The sequence below is a fragment of the Ischnura elegans genome, chromosome 6 (genome assembly GCF_921293095.1).
Source record: "Ischnura elegans chromosome 6, ioIscEleg1.1, whole genome shotgun sequence".
NCBI classification, from domain to species: Eukaryota; Metazoa; Arthropoda; class Insecta; order Odonata; family Coenagrionidae; genus Ischnura; species Ischnura elegans.
The window spans coordinates 111,750,533-111,773,515 of NC_060251.1; the positions used below are offsets into that span (position 1 = coordinate 111,750,533).

Sequence of the window (22,983 nt, forward strand, 5' to 3'; positions counted from 1 at the left end):
GAACAACGAAATTCATGAACCTCCATTTCGATCTTTGAGTGAACACTGATTGGTTGGCTCGATTACATTGATTGTACTGATTGGCTTACCGTTTAAATTGATAGGCCTCAATGAACCAATAGATAATGCCGTAAGATTCATTACTCTAGCGTTGTATACATTAACCGTTTTCTATGATAGTTCCATGCACCTTTCATTAGCATCAATTATTTTTTTATTTAAATAAAGAGTGCTTCTATAAATTGAGGCGAAGACATTTTGTTAATAAAAATTACCTTGTATGCAGCTGATGATGACTTGGCGTTCGAAATCCTTACTACATATCGAGGGTAAACTGGAAAAAAAGGGAAAAACTAGGGCAGTGTGGAAAAATGTCATCATATTTAATTAGTTCAATAGGGTACCTTATATCACCAATTCCCGTTCTCTGTTTTTCCACACCAATGCAACGGCGGGACACGGCTTTCATTGTGGGAGGGAATTCCAAGTAAGAAATGGTAGAAGTCATCACAGGTATTACTTGAACTATTTTTAAATTTCCAGTTTCTCATTTCCTCGTTAGGTTTTCACTGCGGCTGTAGAGATAATTATCGAAACTTGGTGAAGTTATGTGGAATACACTCATTCTCATGACGTGGAATTTTTGAACGTGCCGGAAGATGGTGATAGCTTTCAGATGGCAATGAGTGTATTAAAAGTGATGTTTACTCTTGAAAAATGTAAATATTACGATAAAAAGTTAATGATAATAATCAAACGACGCCAGTATCTCAGTGTCTATGCAACGCTGCTAATAGTTAATTCCCACTCTAGTATTATCCATTATTTTGGAAAAATACAAAATAACACGGTTAAATCATTTTTAAGGCTGATTTTTGATGTGCATACGTTAGCCTCCTATAAGTGCTGGACATGGTGGGTGAGGAGAGGAAGCTTCTAGATGAGATACGGAGGAGAGAGAAGGTATCGATGGAGCGAGTACTGATCGGGGAAGCAATGATTAAAAATGTGTTTTTTAATAGAGGGTAGCACTTTGGGTAGACGAGGGAGGGGAAGGGAGAGAATAGGATTTTTATATAGTTTAAAAGAGAGTAGGCCTTATTGTGAAATGAGGAGGGAAGTCTATGGAGCGAGGGGAGGCAGCCAGAATACTACTTTAATACTCATTGTCAGTGGAAATCTACCTCAATTGGAAGTATACTGTAGTAATAATAAGCCTCCTATAAAATTTTAACTTTGCTGGGCACCTAAGTAGGTCTCATGTTCATGTAGAGCTCGCGTGTTTTCTCGTGCGAATGGAATGCTCTCTTTCATACCCTCAAGGCCGATTTACACGGGGCACGTACTTGCACAATCTGACGTGTGTACGAAGACGCAGTCAAAAATGCGTCGTGTGAAGCGGTGAATCGCTAGAACACATGCGAGAATGCGTGGACGTGAGATGGCAAAATAGCCCGTTCCAATTTCGTTCATGCATTCGCGTAATTCCACGCCATTTTAGAAATTAATGCAGTTATAACAAGCGCAATTCCGTTCCCCTGTGTAAAACTTAAATACTCATTGTCAGTGGAAATCTATCTTAATGGGAAGAATACTTTAGTAATAACATAGAGTATGTATATAGTAAGTATAATATACTTACTCTATATACCTACTCTATGGTAATAATAATGAGCCTCCCATAAAATTTTAACTTTACTGGACACGTATGTGCACATGTTCATGTAGAGCTGGCGTGTTTTCTCGTGCCAAAGGAAATGCTCTTTTTGGACGTGCTGGAAGATAGTGATAGCTTTCTGATGGCAATGAGTGTATTAAAAGTGATGTTTACAATTAAAAAATTTAAATATTACGATAAAAAGGTGAATGATAATCAAGCGACGCAACTCTCTCAGTTTCTATCCGATGCTACTAATAGTTACGTTGCTTCAAACACCCTCCCGTGTAAAACGGCCTTTAGACGTATGTTGCGTCGAACACCCTCGAGGTGGCTGGCAGGATGCAATGCAGAGTGCCAAATCTACCACTCAACGTTCTAATACCGCCCATTCTCTCTGTTTTTCAACAGAAATGCGACGGTGAGACTCGATGAGGACAGACGCCGCCACAGCCCGGAGCGGACGTCGCCTGCCGACCGAAGAAGACCTCAAACTGGCTCCCAGGCCCACCACCGCTCTCTGGCCGACCGCGTAGATTCCAGCCTTCCTCATCCCACAGACCCTCCTTCCTCCCCTCTCCCCACTCCACTCTCACTTGGGACCTGAGAGGGGCCTCTACCTGCCAGACGGGACACGCCAGTCAGTGCTCGCTCGACTCTTCGGCGCGAAGGAAGAGCTTACGGCGGAGGAGGCCAGTCGGCCCGAGTTCCTTGGATATTACCTCTCCGATGTTCGAAGAAGCACTGCTGTGCTGCCCCGTTGACGACGGCGGAACGGATCGGTTCATGGAAGCTCGATGTTGCGGAGTACTAACTCGCCACTTCCCATCATTCTCCTCCCTTCCTGATTCGTTTTCCGCCGGTGTGTTCTGCAGTGCTCTTAGTGAATGAGTGTTCCCAGTGAAAGTGGGAAGAGAGTGTTTAGTTTTTCTTTTGTTTTATTATTTTTTCCACCGCATTTTCGGTGTGTTTGTGCATGCGTGGTCCACTTTAGGTGGCCGCACATGAGTGTGCCGCACCCTCGTTGAATTCGGAATAGCAGCAGCAGAAATGAGGAGAGGAGCGGTCCAGATGAGACAACGGAGGCCCGTCCTCTTCGTCCTGCTCCTCGGGGCGGCGGTGCTCCTCTCGCCGCTGATCATCCCGCTGCCCTCGGCCGGAGCCGTGCCCGCGCAAGGTGAGTGTAAAACTAAATTACTTCCAAATGTACTGTAAAGCTCGCTTATTATAACGAATTTCAGGGGACCATCGTTCCATTTTGTTATAAACGGGATTTCGTTATATCCATGATAAAGAATTTCGCCCTATGCATAACAAGATAGAACAGGGATGCCGACTTACAAGAAATAATGGGGGGCCCAAGCCGGGGATCTTGTCCCGGGAAATTTTATAAGTACTTAGTGAGTTTTAAGTTTTTTTAAAGCATTTTAGAAGAGTCATATGATCAACATTAGAACCTCCATAACTCGAATCTTGATATCTGGATACTCCGGGGAAAATCAACAAGCCTGACACAATTTTTCCTCACACCCATGACGAATTTTTGAGGGGGCTCGGACCCCCTCAGGCCCCATGGAGTCGGCGCCACCTATAGAATGCTCTGAGAATATTCCGTGAATCGTCTTTATTTAAGCAGCATTATCAATAGATCCGTAATGTTTAGCCATCGTCCCACCCTTTGCATCAAACGGCTGTAAAGGGAAGAATTTTAAGATTTCAACGGTAGAACTATGTAGAGGTGGCCGCGCGTGAGGACCGTTGATGGTAAGGTACGCTAGAGAGACGGCCTGTAATTTCTTTATAAAAGGGAAAATAATTACCTAAGGTACCAAGGAATAGCTTTTAGTAACGGGGATTTCATATCATCCGTACTCTTTACATGAGGGGAAAATAAATTTTTATCAAAAATGCGATTAGAATGCGATCATAGGAAAATCGAAGGTACGGGGAACTCACCTCGTTATAGGCAAAATTTCGTTTCATGCTACAAGTAGTTTTATTTTACGTTCTCCTTATGAATGGAACGAATTGCTGTCGGGTTTGAATCCGGGTCGGAATCTCCATTGTTGCCGACGTTTCGAGGGACGACGACTCGACCATGGAAACGTCGGTAACAATAGTGATCGTGACCCGGCGGCAAACCCGACTACATTTAATCGCCATCAGTCGCCGGGAAAGCTTCCCTCCTCGGTACGAATGCTTTCCTTTCCAGCTCTCACGCTCGAGCTGTAGCATTTTGTCTGGATTCCTCACGTATTTAAAATTTACGCTATCATTTTGAAGTTCTCAGGTATTTTCAATTTGTGATCCTTGTCAACAACTCATTCTGCACTGGTATCATCGCCGGGGAGGGTATTTGCGACACGCGATAATTAGGGTCATTGTTTACGTCCCTGAACTATAAATGTTTGGAAGTAAACGATTTTCATGTGTCGTACTATGCAATCCCATTTAAATGCGCGGTGAATGACATCATATCTGGAGGCATTCAGGGAGGAAAATGGGAATCGCGATCTGAAACAAAGGCAAAAAAAAGCGAAGCGATTCGTCGAAATTGCTACGAACTAGCATACTTAAAAGCTTAGTGTCCTATCGATCGCGGAAAATCCCTTTTCGATCGTGGAAAAAAAACGACATTCTGAAACTATCGTTTTTACAGTATGCCTTTCTTATTTTATTTTTATAATCTCATCTACCGTAGTATGTTGGCATTCGTAAGATACGACTAAGATATTATGCCATTATTTGTACTCTGAGACCTGAGACGGGTCTCAGAAGAACAGAATTGTTTCAAATTCTGGGACTTTTGTCTCGGTGAGAGCTGGAAAGTAAGCGTGTCCACTGGCAACAATTATTGAAGTCTCCGAGACTTATCGCATCTTGTTTCCCAAAGTGGTCTCACACACATTTTCAATAATGATGCGAATCACGACATGTCTAGACTTTCATCGCTCAGTAGACACGTACCTTAAGCGCATGGAGTAGGTTGGTAGCTGCTGGAAACTCGGCGGCCTAGTGTTAGAACAATTAAGAACCGATAGGAGCGGCACGGAGATGCCATGCCCGCCCTGGGAACACGGGGAGACGTTCTCTTGGAACCTCAGGGTTGGGGAAGAACGCGGTTGGATAGTTTGGGAAGATGGGCCCTCCGACCATCGAGTCCGACTTTTAGCTATCGCCATGCGACAGAGCCTACACTAAGCACTGTCGGCCCCAACAATGTTGGCCTCCACAGTGGAGTGGTTTGGTTGAGTGATGGGCAAACGTCCGTAGATCTTATGAGGTTCCACTGGAATGTTTCATTTGACCCGCATTCCAAATCTGACGAATAAAAAAGGAATATAGGCTATTATAAAAAGAGTTTTAATAGAATGTAAGGGAAAAAATTTAGAAATAAAGACCATTTAATTGTTCACAATTTACTTAATAATCTTTCAGGTATTAATAGGGCTTACTATCACAAAAAATACAAGAATTTTGCAAGATGTATAATTTTTTTCGTTATAATTAAGGAGTATGAAATGGATCTAAGTTCCATTCTTGAACTTTTTTCTTTAAAATATTTTCCCTTTACTAGTTACGTCTGAACTTGTGCCACGGATTTTTAAGGCTATCAATGGCTCCGACCCTTCCCGCCTCCGTCTAAGTCTAAGGAAGATCTGTTCAAAAGCTACCTGGTCTGAGGTTTCAGGACAGCGTGTTGCGTTCTGCTTTGTTAAGGACTTTGTGTCATCGTCTGTATTGTTCGCGGCTATGGCCTCCTTGACTTGGACTACAAGGGCTCCGATTTTTCCTCTTAGAATGATGTCCCCTTGTGATTTTTATTTAGAAACTCAAAAGGCCATACAGGCAGCTCTTTTTAGTGTCCAAGCAGCTGTTTCGTGCTCTTCAGGACTAGGTTGCTCATTCGGCTCTTTGAGTTTTCTCTCCAACACTCTCGGAAACATGTTTGAGGGCTTTCGAGTCATTATATCGTCTTAGTTTTGAGCGTTTGTCTTTATTCTTGGCCATTCGTGCCAGCGGTAATGTTCGGTCGGATGTCACAGTTCCTTCAAACTCCAGAAAAAATGTTTTCTTATGATTATAAGCTCTTCACTTTTAAGTGTTACTCTTTTTTACGGCTTACAATAACATTTATTTGTTCTCGGGACTGATACTTGATGTCAAATATTTCCCTATCGTGTGCTTTTAAACAAAATAACCGCAGCGAAAGCATCTACAAAAACTGTCTCACCAATTGGGAACAGTTCAAATGATGAATTGCATTAAACTACAGCTTCATATGTAAACACTCTTCTCGGGATACCGCGCGGGTAAGATTATGTGAGAGCGCCGACGTTTCGGGTACCGACTCGCTACCCATTCTCACGGCTACTGAGAAAGCTGAATGGGAAGTCAGTCAGTACCCGAAACGTCGGCGCTCTCATAGAATCTTACCCGCGCGGTATCCCGAGAAGAGTTTTTACATGTTATTCGCCGGGAAAGTGTTAAATATTACATATCATACGTTGCCCAGAATTGTATTTTTTATTGTTTCACCCTAGAGTAGAGGACCAGAAAATCGTGTTATATCATTAACTCCTCGAAATTGAGACCAAGACCACGGTCTTAAGTTTAAATTAATTGGTGCATATCGGGTAGGTTTCAAGTCTATTGATTTAATTCTTAAACATTTCATATCGTTACCGCAAGCATCTGGCGATTCTACATTTCTGATAAGTCCAAGTATTACGATTAATCCTTGGTTACTGGGTTGAGCTTCAATTTTTTAGTAAATTTCCGTAGGGATTCCTATTTCTCATAAATTGTTGCTCCGTATGCTCGTCAATAAATTAAATCCGATTTCTAGCTGTCAGGTCTCCCATAGTGTCAAGCCATCTACATAATCGATCCCTCCAAGTAAAAATGCAAGTAAATTTGAAGATGTTACAAATAATTGGCCAGTTCTCCATATTCGGGGATAGGGAAAACGTTATCGAATGAACCTTCTTCTTATGATGTAATATTGAGCACGTTTATTTTAACTTAAATGATGCTGAAATAAGGTTATTGAGTAATAGTTTTATCTTTTCCAATGTTGCCTTTCCCTTAGGTGACTATGAAAAGCGTTTTACAGTCGATGTCATTGGTTATTGCACCATTTTCAGGCAGTGAAGTCTTATGCAATCGTTCCATCATTCGTCACGCGGTAAGTTGAAGTGCTTCGGACGAAAGGGATCCTTTAAGAGCATGCATTCCACTTTTAGAGCCCTGGCATTGTCTCGGACATGTCAATTAGCTGACCGACTCTGCGTCGCCGTCTCCCAGGCTTGCAGATGGGCTTGAGAAGAAAAACCAAATGGCAATAAACACTCAGGGACTCTTCCTCTATATCAAGATAACCGGTCATCTTTACGTGCGTTTTCCTATGCTTGTATGTGTCACATACATCCATTATGTCTAGGGTCTCCGAGTGATTTTTACTTCAACGTATATATGTACAGGGTGTGCCATTTCTCTTGACCACACGAAATATTTTTTTCTCCAGATCCAAATTCAAAAATGTGTCAAGCAAATGTTCATTAGCCGTCAGGGGGACATTGATCAGCTTGATTGCCTTCCTTGTAGCTTTGTTATTTGCAAAGATATGAACAGCGGTATGTATATTCTAAATGGAACCCAATAATTTTTATTCGGCAATTCAACGGACGATTGTTGACTGAATGACTGGTGTGCATTTTGCTATGTTTTCATTTGCTCACCGGCAACGTCACCAATTGGAGTAGTTCCAATACCCGCGTACCTACACTAAGCGCTAGTGATTCATGTTAGTGAGTTTATGCTAATGGTCCACTGTGCTACATTTTTTAATAAGTCTTTAGGAGAGGAAATCAATTGCCGAATAAAATATATGGAAAACCCCTGGAGACACGTCAAGGATGTGTGGCAAGAGGCGGCACATTAAAACCTCATGCAGTAAGCAGTGCGCCCCAGACAGACGTAATGGTTATCGAAAAAAATAATTATATTGAACACGTGAATATTTTTGCAGGTTGTGCCGCCTAGCCATGCATTGCTCCATGCATTTATAGTCTTAAGCACAGATACCCTTTCAATAAAACTAGTTGATGGTTTCTATTTCAAATTGGTTTATCCACTTCATTGCAGTTTCAATCAAAGAAAGATTTTACGGCGAAAAAGTTATGGTCAAACGATGCCCAAAATGGTACCATGGAAAAAGAGGAAACAATATGTATTGTTGACCTCTTGTTTTAATTTTTATAAAGACGAATCTTTAGATTTAGGTACTTTAATGGATAATTAAACGGTATGGCACGTTTCGGAAGTTTATTTTCCATTTTAAAGACTTACATGTAGCTGTTTAATTTGTGGAAACTTAACTTCTACATAAACAACAAAAATTTGCGTAACTTACGGTGTCACTTACGGATTTTTAATTCCCTTCAGATATGTCTTCACAGTACTTCAGTAAATCCTTAAAATGAATTTTTCGGTGACAATATTTTTGTACCAGTCTTGCTCCACTTTGTGACAAGCATCACGTAAAATTAGGGTCCGAAATTTTTAACGTAAGGGTACCCTGACTCGGTGCAAAATCTCTGAAACTTGATTTAATAAATGAAAAGTACCATATTAATGGGTGATATCTTTGTTGCCATACATTTACTCCATTAGCATCAGCAGCTACCAATTATGTAATATGTTTTCAAAGAAAAATGAATTAGCCGTTCCTTGGAAAGTTTTGCCATGTTTGCACGCCGGTAACTAGGCTACAGCGCATCCACATGACAATTGACATCCAGTCAATTATTTGCCAACCATCTTTGAACAGTGTAGCAAAGTGTGGGGTCCATACCTCGAAAAGCGCCATTTTATAATTTTGTCCATTTCTTTTTTCGTATCCAGCCCACTGTAAGCGCAGGCTGATTTTCATATTTTTTTCCGAGGATTTGAAGGGCCTAGTTGGAGAAGGGGTTTCGTGGTAAGGCAGAAGAGCATCCATTTCCGTGAAGTGGCGTGGCCGGCCCTGTTTCTGATTTTTTTGTGCCCCCTCGAGAGGACCGTAAAAAGAGAATGGACGACCCACGCCCCTGGGGAATCATGTCACTCACCGCCGCGCCGGCCCTGCCTGCGTCCCGGGTGGGTCATCCTGTGAGGATCGACCGAGGGACAGTGTCCATCAAACTGCTGTCTTCTCTTCTTTCAATCGGCCCATCCCATTTTAGGAAAAACCACTTGCTATTCATAGGCTGTGCTGAGCGCTGATGACGTAGGTACCTTGTTTTGAGCTGGTCAGACGCTGACTTAGAGCTCCTCGTTCCTCCCGCGTACACTAATACATTTTTCATGGTTCCAGTGCGGTGATGTATCGAAGTGAAAGTAATCGAATTACGATAACATCTTGATAATTTTCACTTGTAATCGATATGTTTTTAAGACAGTAATTATACTCATAATATATACTCCATGTATTATTACTCCTAGTAATCGTTACGTCTGAATAATCGTTACATATTATTGATCAGAAGTAAAAATTTGATTTCTACGCGCGCTGATCGGAAGGCAGCTCTAGGGCTTTTGACCTCATCCATAAGCGGAAACTTTTGGCAGAACATATTAGAGTACCTAATTTTATTATTTTAATTATTTTGTTATGCAGTGGCATTAAATGATAATAAAAATTCTGTTAGCTCTCCCATTTTGAGAAAATGACAGTCATTGCATCATGTATTGCAGAAAAATTAATAGTAATTTTAATCGCTCTTAATTCTTATGATTTCGTTTTCATAGAGTGATGTGTAATCTTAAATAGTTGATTTCCTTGTCATTTTAATTCGGTCCGATCAACCACTAGTTCAAGTACTTAAAATAATTTGTACAGTTTCGCGAAACATTTAATTTTTGTGCACCGGTTTTAAATCTCGCAGCGCCGTTGGCGTCGAGGAAGCGTACCAATGCAGAGGTAAAGAATCAAATAATCACCGCAAACACGTCAAAGAATCCGATTCATTTGCACTGGTCAACATTAGGGTGGTTTCCTATAATTTTTTTATTGCCTAAATCGAAAGATTATTACTCCTGGAGTATGTATTTTACGCTTTTAGATTTTTAAATTACGATATCTATTTTTCGCGATTAAATGAAAAGTGAAAAATTTCAAGCGCGCGAAAACGCGACGGCTAAGTAGGAATGATGGGAAAAGTCCGTGTGACGTATTTCTGGTTCACGCTGCCGCCCTGTGAGGTGACCTTGAGGCGAAGCTTGAGCGCTGATACGACGCAGGCTGCTAGCAGGTAGCGCTTGGCTTAAATAAGGACTATTAATACCCTATCAAACGAAGGAAACTTTCCGAACTTAGGCAATTTTAATGGGTGATTATTAAGAGATGTTTCCCTTAGCTCTGTGCCTCATGCATGCATTGGCAATCTCAGACAATGTAAAACTTCTATCTACTCGTATAGTATCTAGGTCCCTGTCACGTCACGTGGAGTGGAATCGCATGGGCGCCAATCTGGCCTTTTTCAAATGACGTTAAAATTGACCTTTGCCATTCGTCTAAATTGGGATTTCTAAAACCAAATAATTAGTATATTACGAAAACCCTAATGGTTGGTAACGAATAGCAATCAATGCATTTCGTTTCCTTTGATGAAGGAAACTACCCTATTAAAAGGTTTGCTGGTCGTAGCTCTCCACTCCATTCTCCCATCGGCTTTGTCGGCCCCCTTGGCGGTGGGATAAAGTCCTTGCCTGCTAAAATTTAGGTCGCGGGTTCGAATCCTGCCTGGGTAAGCGGTCCATTTCCAGGGCAACGATGTTTGTGTCGTATTTTTTTTTATTCCTCCCTTGTAAAGGCATCTATGTGCTGTTTACGGGGAAGTTGAAAATAAATAAATATTTAAATAATCTTCTCACGTATTTCTCCTCTCTCACACCCATCCTTGCCTGTTCCATACATGTATTTTATTCTACGGCTCCCTTCCTTTTTTCGTTTTTGCCTTCCTTTTTTGTACGTTTACTTCCGTCTTGTCTATATCACGTCGTTATCCCTCACGATATGGTGAGTAAAGTTGTTCCGCCTTTTTATATAAATTTTCATAAAGCTTTTCCTCTCTTCTTTGTCTTCCTCATTGCTCACTTCAGTGGCGTTAATATGGGGGGGGGGATGAGGGGATAGATCCCCCCAAAGCCTCGGAGCAATAAAAAAATATTATTTATTATTTATTTTTATTTTAATCTCAAACCACCAGATACAGCTCTTATTGGCCATTTTATACCGCGGTATTCAACGATTGTAACAAGTAAACGTACACGGACAACCATATCCGGACAGGGGAAACATACCCAGGCGGGACTCGAACCCGCGACCTCTTGTTTGGCAGGCGAAGACGTAACCCCGCCGCCACCGATTAGAAACTATTGTCTTGTATTGACGTTTAATAACTGGATGTACTTATAGTTAAATTTGTAGTGCCAAAATGATACAAAATGTATTTCCAGGCATTTCATTTTTCAAGAATTCCCCCGTTCCCTTGGGGGGGGGGGAGGTCGCCACTTCAGCACAAAAGTATCCGCTTATCTCTTTCCAAATATAGCGTAAAATATGGGTTTTGCCTCTATTTTCTGTAACTTGTGATCATTCTGAAAAATCTTTCGCGGTAACTGACCGGTCCTACTAGTTCTATAGTCAGAATTCGCTGTAATGGTTTTCGCATTTGTTATGCGTTGTCATCGCTGTGATGGCGCCGTTTCTACTAGGTACTCTGCTTGACGACAACACCACAGTGAAAACACGTGCCAATCACAAAAAAATGCATCGGAAACCTCAAAGAGTGACTATTGTGTGAGAATTGGGACTTAATAAACGTAATATATACTTTTAACTATTAAATTTGCGCTTTGTGAGATTTTGAGTTATACGATTGAAATACTTGCTACGTGCAAAAAAAAAAAAAAAACAAAGGACCCAAGCCCTATGGAGTACACTGGGGAATTATCTCGTGACTTTAGGACGAGATTTACGACTTGGACTTTTTATGTTCACGATTTTAAGTGTATGTAAAAGTGGAGCGTATAAAAAATAAAGTAAAATACGATAAATGAACTCATTTACTGTTATCTCCTTTTTCATGTTTACAGCCTTAATATTTGCTTAAAAAATGATAACTAAGGTACTTTTATTCACGAAATGTTGTCAAGTCTTTCCTGGTTCTCTTTTGGTACCAATTCCGAACCTGCGAAGAGGAGGTCGACGTACGCTATTTTGGCGTATTAGGAAACTTCCAACTAGGCCTAACCCAGGTGAAAGGGAAGCCATTTCTCAAAACTCAAGTTTACATCAGTCAGCACTCGGCAGGGAGCGTTTCAAATCTGGCCCTCGGGCGGTTGAATGCATTGCATCCCTTTCCTCCAAGCTTCTGCCAGTTTCCAATTTCAATCCGAAGTGGACGCTGAATATCCAAGTACCCTTGCCACCGATGCTGCAAAAGAGAATTCTATAATCAGCCATTGGATGTGTCAACCACCGCGCCTTGCATGTGTTTACATTCGTCGCGACGAGTCGCTAGCACGGGGATCTGGTTGGTGTGGTGGCTAGAGTGTTGGCCTCCCACCCGGCGTGCTCGCGTTCGAATCCCGGCAGTGGTAGAGAATTTTCAGAGACTGCCCGATCCCTGCTTGAATGCTGTGTGGAGGACATTTCAAGCGCAACACTCCGTCCGTTGGATGGGACGTTAAGCCGTGGTCCCCTTGGCGCCTCTCGTTAAGAGCAGGCTAATGCCGAAGCCGGGTTTCTCTCCAATCCTTCCATTCTCTTCCCTCATGGCGCAAATGACCTCAGTTGTCGGTCGCCTCCTCCAAATACCATACGAGTCGCCAGTCCTCGTGATGATGGAGGCATCCGAATTTCACGGAGCAGCAAACAAAAATTTAGCCAAAATTTATATTCTACATGATACCTCTTCAATAGGCGTGTGGCGGGGCACGTTAGACACCAGTCGTTAACATTTTAGAAGGAAATGTGCTTACGAAGTTTTGCTTAGCATATATTACAGTCCTTTATTGTTCGCGGTAAAACGAATTGCCATACCTATCCGTTCAGAAATATATCTCTCGTAATTTAGCGTTTCTGTGGGACCTGGGAATATAGTGAGGTTCTACCATGATGTTCTCTTTGTCACTCTTAAAGATATCCATTCTCAGGTGTTCAAGCAACCTAAGCCAAGCGCACAGTCTCTGAGTCTCAGGCGCCTCCCAGTCTAATTCGTTAGAAGTCTGATAATTTCCATACGATCGTAGGTGGTTTTGACGAATCGAGCAGCTTTCCTATATATTTTATTAAGTTTACCGATTTAACCTTTCAATGGCCTATCCCGTATGCTCGCTGCATTTTCAAGATTTAGCCGGACCAGTGCGAAATAGCACCTCTCTTTTACTTTCTCTTCCGAAAATCTTCCCAGAACACGCTTGACGAATCCTAGATTCTTCAGGGCTCTGAGACAAATATTTCTCAAATGTACTCTCCACGATAGGTTTGAGGTTATCGTAACTCCCTGATACTTCTCATCATCTCTTTCCTTTATGTTAATGCCATTCACACGTACCATTGTAAATTTATAATAGCTCAGGTAATAGTGCTTGTCCAATGGGAGTGATGATTTTGAGTTTCCAAGGACCCCCATGCGAGTTTCTGTACAAAGTAGGTACTTCGCCTCGATTAAAAAAAGAAAATGAAATACATGTTCGAAGAAATAGTGGTACTTTCCGCCGTCTTTGATACTACATCTTCTTTGAGGAGAGAAATACGGGTCACTGCTCTCCTTGAAGGGACACGATTCTTTGCGCGCGGGTAATCATGGGAAGGGATCCTGCTGCTCGATGGGAAGGGAGCGCCTCGTCTCCTACTAGCAGAGCATTTCCTCTTTAAACAAATCCTCCTTCAGGAAGTTGGTCCTCGACTGCACTCTACTAAATGAACGCTCTTGGCGTAGAATGTAATTAGAAAAATGTTTCGCCGTCATGAATGACATCCATTGAGGTTAAATTTCAAGTCAATAGTGCAAATATATGTCCATAATTCAATTCTTATACCTTTAGTACGTATTTTTTCCTGCTATTTTGGTCGAGCGTACTGCCAATTAGATGTTAGTACCGCAATTTTATTTCAATGGCAGCCTTCATCAATTAATTTCACGAAAAGAGACTCGCTGACGTGCCCATATTTTATTTTTATAATCTTCATATAGCTGTGATGAAAATTACATCATGTTTATTTTTGCAAATATGGCACATATGTATCCAAATGGTAAACAAAAGTTTTTCCTATTCCTTGACAAGCGTTGCCGTAAGTGCCTTTGCAAAATTTCAGATTTTAAAATTCAATACCCTGAATATGTATCCCGGAAAGCCTGTCGTGGGCGGCCTTCAATCGATGAAGTACTATTGGGCAGATCTTTTGAAATTTTCTCCTTGCACCAACATCCTTGAGTTGTTAGTGAGTGGATGAGCGCTCAATCTTGGGCCAATCCTTTCTTTCCGTTCTTAATTGACTCCGTTTAACGAGTCGAATCATAGGGGGAGTGTCTTGTTGGTTGAGGTGGGGGAGGGGGCGGATGAATGGAAAAGGGGGGAGGGTAATTGAGGATGGCAACTAATGGTCGCCGCAATTAAAGACTCCCCCTCCCCCTACTCTTTTGTTCTCACCGCTCTGCATTGTTGCGAAGACGACGGAATACCATGGCTGCGGTTGCATCCTCGCGCTCAACCAATGAGTGGATTCTTGTAAGGCTACTCGGGTATTCCGCCGAGTCAAGCAAGGAAGGGCATCAGCACTAGAGATGAGAAGCGACTCGGTTTCCGAAACGTCGACAGCCGTATTGCCAACATTGATCCGGTGGGAAAATCAAGTAATCTTCGAATGCGCAATAACCCGGGAAAACGCTAGAGAAGATTTTTTCTCTGTGGATCTTTCGCACGATTGTGCATTGCGGGTGACTCCCGTAAAAGTTATCACCGCGGCTAGTCCCGGTATACTTTAAAATTTATTCGATAAGTAGATTCCCTCCTACTGTTTTTTGAAATTACTACTTTTCCCAATCGACGTCATTAAAGTAAAAAATTAAATTATATCATCAAGTAATGGTAATAACCGAGGTTTATGAACTGGTCGCTCCTGTAGCAAATAATACTCCTTCGTCTCGATCATCAGGTTTTTAATGCACGACTTCTTACGTTTGTTGCTTTTGCAAGAAGTCGTTGATGGGCGCCAGCTGTAACTCAATATGATCAGAACATGAGACTTACCGTTGCATCTTATTTTAATCACTAAGAATAATAGCAGTAATGAATGAACACGGTAAGAAATCAAATTTAATATATCTTAATCACGACCAAGATTAACAGGTATTTAAGTTGGCTCAGAAAATGTCCCGCATAGTCTGCTGATCACTTACAAATATTCATCGCTCCCTTTTTAGCCCAAGAGTTCATTACATGTTTATAAATGGTAGCAAAAAAGGTCATTTCATAAATAAAAATTCCTTTTATGATTCTGGGCTGGTATCCGAAATTTGTGATTCACGTACTAAAACAGCTAAACAAACCATGATTTGTATTAACGTACAAATTCTAACTTAATATCATCGCATGTCCTTCAACGGTGATAAATGCTGCTATTTTCGAACTCGTTCTTTAAATTTTAATTAGTGAAATATGCGTGAATTTTATTACTTTTCCTATTTAGAAAGTTTCAAATAAGAATTTTTGAGCATTCTTCCTCATCACTCCATCGACCAAGTTGGAACGGTGATGTTAGAATTCTGATTACTCATTTTCAGTCCTGTATTTACTGCGTTTATTTCGTCTCTCTGTGTTAAATACACCAAAAGGCGATGATATATTAAATCCTGCTATTTATGATCAGATGCACACAAATTTTGCACCACTCATCTAAATGATAGTAATGCCAATGAGGAATATTACATAGCAATACACTTTCCTCTTTTTGTCCGTTGTTCTTGATTATCTCAGACGCTATATTCTCTTTTATGTGTCTCCGAGGCATTTAAAAATTTAGATATCGGTAAACCTGTTTCATTTTTTAATGGCTGTTGCCTTTTCATCCGCGAACGCTCAACATTTTGAGTTTCATTTGTTCCGCCGTCGACATAAAAGGGAGTAATTTACTCCGGGGTTGCAGTCTTAATTCACTTTTTCAGATAGGAATCTTGCATAAGAAGCGGCTCTTGTCTCACGTATCGTGCTGCCGTTGCTTTCTTCAAATGCTCACTGGCTGTTTAATGCGTTTGATATATGTATTTGCGTCAGTTTATTCTTTTATTTATCCCTTTTCCCATTTTATTAGAGTCCCAACAACTTGAAACCCGATTGCTAAAGTTAGACTTTAAAACTACTTGTTTGATCGTCGCAATAAAAAAGGCTCGCCGGTGAGATAAATCTAGAGTTAATTGTTTTATAATGCTATTAATATTCCACCCAGGAGAGTGGGCTTGTGTCATCCGAAAGCTTTGATCGCTCCATCTATACTTTGGAATAATGGCGGCCCAATAAAATGATTACGGGGGCATTTTTCTCGTGTCTTTAGCTTCGCCCAAATTGACCAAGATGATGCCGACGTCGCCGCGATGTAAGGAAACGGGAAGATTTTCTTCGTTTCAATCTATAAAACTCAATTATACTCACAACTTTTTTCTCACCGCAGTGTTCAGGACGACGGAAAAGACTTATTTTCTCCGCTCGTGTCTATTCTTCCCAAATATATTTTTCTCGCTTTTTTATCTTCTCGCCTCACCATTCTAAGGAATCGACTACGAATGACCATGGATTCTAGACAATTCCCCGTCCCGTGGGTTTAACCTTTATATTTATATTCTAAACACACAACCATACGTATACCGTAGAATGGTTACGCCATTATACTCTGTTTTTCGCCAATACAAAATGAAATATGCAATTTTTCTTATCTATGTAATGTACTGATAAATCAATTTAGTTACGGTACTAAAACAATGTTACAAACTCACGAGGTCATTCTACCCTCTAATACTGTTTTCAACCTCCCCTTTCTTCTGCCTCCTCCGTATCTCATCTGAAAGCTGCCTCTCCTCACTCACCATGTCCAGCACTTCATCGTTCCTCCTCCTCTCCGTCCACCTCACCTTCTCCATTCTTCTCCACACCCACATCTCAAATGGCTTCGTCTTAAGTGTCTATGCTTCCACGCCTTAAAGGGCTACCATCCAGATCATACTCTTGGCGAGCCTTTTCTTTAAACTCTTGTGTAGCAATAATCTCATTAGCTCATAACTGCTCATACACGCCTTCGTTGCTAAGTTCTCCAAGAGAGGTTAGGGTGCAGAACAAGCCGTTCGCGTACAGTTCTCTACTTAAAATTAAATCCTGTATTTGTGTTTGGGGACAGAGATACAACTATATTCCGCATTTTGACACTAAATAAGAGCTCATTCTGCTCTCGGGCGTCGTCACCTCACTTCCCTCCCTTTGAGAGGCGCTTTAAAATCCCCTTCCAACCCTCTCCCCCCCTGCCTTCTCTGCCTTCATTTCAACCCTCCCCGAGGAAATCTTTATTACTTGTGTACCTACTCGCTTCCCTTTTTCTCTCTTTATAATAATAAAGTTTTCATTTCCACGGCAAGACACGGAAAGCGGCAATCCGCCCCTCGCATGTCTTTTGTCTCCCACGATGAATCAAGCCGGCTGTTATGATAAACGGAAAGCGGAAGAAGCCTGTTCTCGCGCTGTTCTTATCTCTCTTTTTTCTCTTTTATTATTATTTTCCTCTCCGCGTTTTGTTTGTTTTCCCTTCAACTGTCTCCTTATAAAACCGTCCTCGCCTTTGCCGTGATTTCCTCCTCTAATCTCATTTTTGTTATCGTGGACCTGTGTACCTACTTGTCTCATCACGAATTCATGCTGTTTTAATCCCATTTCTCCTATTGAATATCCTATAAAAGTGGGATTTTTTTATATTTGTTGGGAGCTTATCATTACATCTTTTTCGTCAATTGTCTTGATTCACACAAGTCATGCAATGTAATGCAAATTTGTTTCTTTTACTTTTCATTTTTGGTTGAAATCCTGAATTTAATTAATTTTATACTCTGTTTGAGTGTACCGTATTTTACTGTGTCAATGTTGTTGGTTAACATATGGAACTTCGTGGTAAATATAGTGTACATTTGAAGAAGAAAAGTCTTTCATGATGTATGTTAAAAAGGAGAAATTTCTCTAGCTTCAGGATGAGAGAATTTAGTTCAGTTATGAATGAGTTTCTGCTGACTACACATGTTTTATTCCTTAATTCTCCTCATGTTCTCTCATACTTACCGTCTGAATGTGCTTTTTTATCTCTAGCCTTTGTTTGATACCCAGATTTTCAAGCATTTATTGATTTGCTTTTATTCGTAATAACTATTATTTTACTAAAATACTCGATCCTTTTTAGTTTTTTGTATAAATCCATGTTTTATTCATTTTAAAATTTTAGACAAGTAATTCTTGAACGATTGTTTGCACTCTTCATGAGCTTTTACATTTTTAACGCTGAATTATTGCCAGATTAGGAAATATTAAGATCATTGCTTTTTCTTTCCCCAAAATTCTCTCAGCTGAAAATATGATGCAGTCTTTGCCTTCATGCTATCGTTAGATTGAAACACTTCTCATTTAGATACAGCTGTGTGCTAACAATCACGAAAGGAATCCGACTCTTTTCACGCGTCTACTAGATCTGAAGGTTCATTTAAAGAGTTTCTATTTAAAATGAATTTCTATTTAAAATGAATTTCTATTTACGGAGACAGGCTTATCGTTCGGGGACTAGAAACTCGAGTGAGAAGGACAGACTGATTGTCGTTTTCTTCTCCTGAAAACTGTTTCAGATGCCGGAAGCGATGAAATAGTTAACGGACAACAACGCATGTAGGTGGAAGAAAGAGGGAAGGGTCTGATTTGATTTCATTCAGTGTCTCATTTCGTCTCGTTCGCACCTTTTTTTGTTTGGAAGGAATTCATTCGCAGATGGCGATAAGGTGGCCTCGTCCAACAAGCTCAATGATATATGCGCCCTTGTTTACATGTCGAGATTCTCCCATACTGATGTCGGCGATCCTCCCTACTCCTATTTCAATCTCTCCTTTTCTATTCTCCTGGAATTGCATCTCCATACATTCCTTGTCTCTAATGATCTCCGGTCCAAATTTTTTCAACAATACGTACATCACGTTTCCAACATAGGTTCTGATATTTTATGGCATAATTTGCATGATTTCCGTTTATATTTAACACGTTGACCGCCATACCGGTCATAATGACCGGAGTCGAGTGGCTCCCGTCACGCCACGCCGGTCATACTGACCGGCCTTCGAGCGACTGTTTCAAAGTGGATTTCTGACACCGGAGTGACCGGAATCTCTTGCTAACGTATGGGCCATGGCTGTTGTGGCGTCAGAATATAATTATTTATTTTAATGTACAAAAACACATTTAATGTTTTATGATCCGGGAATAGTTAACGGCATTGAAAACACTAATGGCGTCAGAGGACATATCTACTAAAAACATCGTGGCTGTCAGCGTGTGTATCACATTTTTTTGGATTTATTAGAGAAAAGAATGTTTGATTTTACTTCCATAAAAAAAGTATTTTGCAAAATTTATCGGCGGATTACTCATTGGTAGCTGAAGGTTATAAGGTATGAAATCATGTATCATTTCTACCATATTGTGTTTGCCAAGTCCTTACATATTCCATTAGGTCGTCGGTGGTAATGGTTTGACGAATCGTCTATTCAATTCACGGACTTAGGTCTTCGATTAGGTCTTCAACCCTCTCCAAGGAGTGATACTTGAAAAATTACGTAACATTATGACTCCTCCCCGACGCCTTCTTCGCTGGATAACGGAACTCAATTATTTACTGAAATATCTTGTTGGTATATCATACGCTCTTTTACCTGGGTATTTCATTTGAGGACTGAAGCAAACTTTTTCGTGGAGAGCATGTTGGTAAACATCGTCGCAGTCTGAAGCATTCACTTTCATGACGTGAAATCAACAGGTGCTACTTTTAGAGAGCCTCGTATAAAGGAATTAAGACTGCTCGTGATTAGTGTGGGCAGTCCATAGCGTCGCATGCAATAGAAGTATTTACCGGTGCATCAGCACAATGGAGTTTATTTTATAGAGAGTATTTCCCTTGAATATCTTAAGCGTCAGTTGATTAAAGTTTTCGCAGGTGTAGTGGCTAGAGTGTTAGCATCTCACTTTGTAGGTCTGGTTTCAAATCCCGATAGTAGCAGAGATAATTTTTGAGAGAATACCCGATCGACTGCTTCGATGCTTAGCGGAGGGAACTTCAAGTGCAGCAATCCATCCGTCGCATGGGACATTAAGCCGTGGTCCCCTTGGTGCCTTTCGTTAAGAGGTTAATGCCGACGACGGGTTTCTTTCTAGCCTTCCTTCCATGCCCTTCCCTCGTGGCGTAAATGGCGTAAACCTCAGCTGTCGGTCGCCTTCTCCAATTGCCATACCATACATTTCTCGGTCCATGATGACCAACAGCGTTCTTTTGAGTGAACCCGCGTCACGGTGGGACGAAGTTTCCTATCTTCTCAAAATGAGTGGAAGCTATGATGAACCGATGCCCTTGATGCCTCTCGAAATTTTTTTCTTACTTTCCGATTACGAGAGTCTCTCTAATTTTGTTGGTAACTGTTGATTCATGTATTTTTAAACTGGAAAATATGAAAGTAGTTGAGAGAATTGTCTGACTTAGAGTTCGAGAAATCATTTTCAGAAAAATAAAATTTGGACACCGCACCGCACTGCTCTTTTAGTTATTTGGTACCGTAATTGAAGGAAAATTTATCACATCAACACGCTGTGTCTTATCCCCACTCCTTATACCTGAATTTGATTTTTGGTTGTATATTTTCAGTGATATTTTTTCCTTTGTGTGCTACCCTTAGGGAATGAATATCTCGTTTCAAAGAGAAATATATTCTAGTTAAGTACACCTATTACTCATGTAAATAATATATTTGTCGAGAAAATCCTGTTTTAAGCCCCATCATTCTCCATGTAATATCCCTTGAAATGAGAATCATAGCCGACTTGACTAAGGAAATCATCCGTGTTGCAAAATGTTTGTTTGAGTTGCATTTAAATAAAAATGCTAAATTCAATTTTTGGAATTCGTCTTAACATAAGACATTCATTTCGATCTAGTTAGATTTAGTTAAACACCATCGGAAACAAAATATTTCTCAGGTCTCCCAGAGGATTACCGATAAAGATAACTACAAGGTAAAGGGCGGATGGTCTGACACCCCCCGCCACACTTTATTCCCGGGTAGTAAGTAGATGCAGCTGTAGGTGAGTGTGGTGAAAGGTAAAAGTGGATGAAGATCCCTTTGGAAACACTGATCTCTTGTGAGATAATTCATTTTGGATAATGGGAAATATATCTATGAAAAAGGCATGGTGGAAAGAAATAGGTTCGTGCTCAAAAGGTGGATAGCTATTAAGAGATTATTATGGCTGATTGGGGCCCTCTAGTGCTTCGGCGCAGGCCTGTCCGGTAATTTTTGTGAGCACCTGCGCCTAGAAAAGGCCCATTCCTCACACCACACCTCCAGTTTCTTCCAGAACAGCTCCCTTCCTCGCTCACCTGGAATTTTACGTTTCATCACGAATTTCGACATTCCTCTGCACCTAATAACGCGTTGCACCCTCCCTAATTTCCTGCAGCACTTCCTCACCTCAGTGAATCTAACTCATTCCAGCCCATTATTCCTATCTCGCCTCTGCTCCACTGCCTAGCCTCTCATTGTATGAACCCACGACCCTATGTCGTGGCCGGGATGATATTTTTTATCGGGACGAGACCGTGAGGCTCATTCGTGGGTGGGGCGAAGGGGTGGTGTACGTCAGGGGGTGGGTTCGTTTGGGGAGGGTCAACTTTTCCTGCCTTCAATTGACTTTTCATTTTTGGGTACGGCCTTGAAGTGAAATTACTTCGTTCACTGCTCGAATACCCCTATTTATCTATAGAAATTCTAGCTAGTAATGTTTGGAGCTTGACTATACATACGGAATTCATTTGAAGAAGGAGAGACATTCTCGTTGTGCACTAACCGTCGCGAAGCAAACCAATGGTTTGTGAAAAGAAATTCGTTACTCGTGAAAAAGTACCAACATCTGATTATTGCTGAAGCATTTTGAAAATAATGAGTGCAGTTTTCCGAGCTATTACAGCCGCATTCGTCTGTTACAAGTGACGGCAGTTTTGAAACCCATCCTTATTTCGTGTGCCCTGTTGAACCCATATCTAACGGTAAGAATAGGGCTGAATTCATTTTCCTGGAGCAGACTCAGTGAGAACAAATACAGAAATCAGAACATGAACACTAAAATATGATACCTTTGCCTTCTTTGGCCGGCTTTAAGATGTGATGACGCTGAGGTGAAATGATGAAGCGTATCTGCACACTTTCGTTTTACTTACTCCTATCCTATTTCTATTTATATCTTGAAAAATGTATGTTTAAATCTAGCCACCGCATAGTGGTCCAATATTCTGAAAAATGGAATGAAACTTATCGAAACCAAAGTACAGAAATTATAGGTTTATCAGGTCAATTGTTTTGAAGGATTGTGTTGTATAGGTGAGGGTAGAGCTCACCCCGGACTAGCCCACAGGCGTGTGAATTTTCAAATTCAGGTCGTGGGAACCCTCAGGAATGGGCCATCAAGTGTTCCCATGACCTGAATTTAAAAATTCACACGCCTGTGGTCTAGTCCGAGGTGAGCTCCTCCCTTACCTATACAACACAATCCTTCAAAACAATTGACCTGATAAACGTATAAATTCTGTACTTTGGTTTCGATAAGTTGCCCCATTTTTCAGAATATGTATCAGGACCAATTTCTTTATCTGGGCTACCTTACACTTCAAGGATTTTGTTTGGTGATGTCTGAAGGCTTCACCCGGTATCTGAACCCAGGATCTCTTGATTTACAGCCAAGCGCTATACCCTCTTGGCTACCACGCCCCTCTATTTATTCGCTATGAGCTGATTTACTATGAAAAAAATTATGTTTTTCCAGTCCTTGGCAGTAGAGAGTAATTTTACAGAATTTGAGCGAAAATAGTATCAGGCTTCGCCTGCAATCGAAAGACGAAGCTCTAGGAGTTTCCTCAACCTAATACCCTTTTTATTCTGAAAAACGCACTTAAAGGCTTCCTTGGGAACTAGCCTCTAAAGGGCTTCCTTGGTACACTAAGC

The 22,983-nt window shown here is 41.1% G+C and overlaps 1 protein-coding gene across 2 annotated transcripts in view; it reads left to right on the forward strand.

Moving 5' to 3' along the window:
- The window catches only part of LOC124161507 (netrin receptor UNC5B), a 794,019-nt gene that overhangs the window by 344,511 nt on the left and 426,525 nt on the right, over positions 1 to 22,983 (forward strand). For both annotated transcript variants that reach the window (XM_046537844.1, XM_046537846.1), the window contains exon 2: positions 2,069 to 2,834. In XM_046537844.1, coding sequence (XP_046393800.1) covers positions 2,708 to 2,834 — 127 coding nt within the window. In that variant the 5' untranslated portion in view covers positions 2,069 to 2,707. The remainder of the gene's footprint in view (positions 1 to 2,068; positions 2,835 to 22,983) is intronic.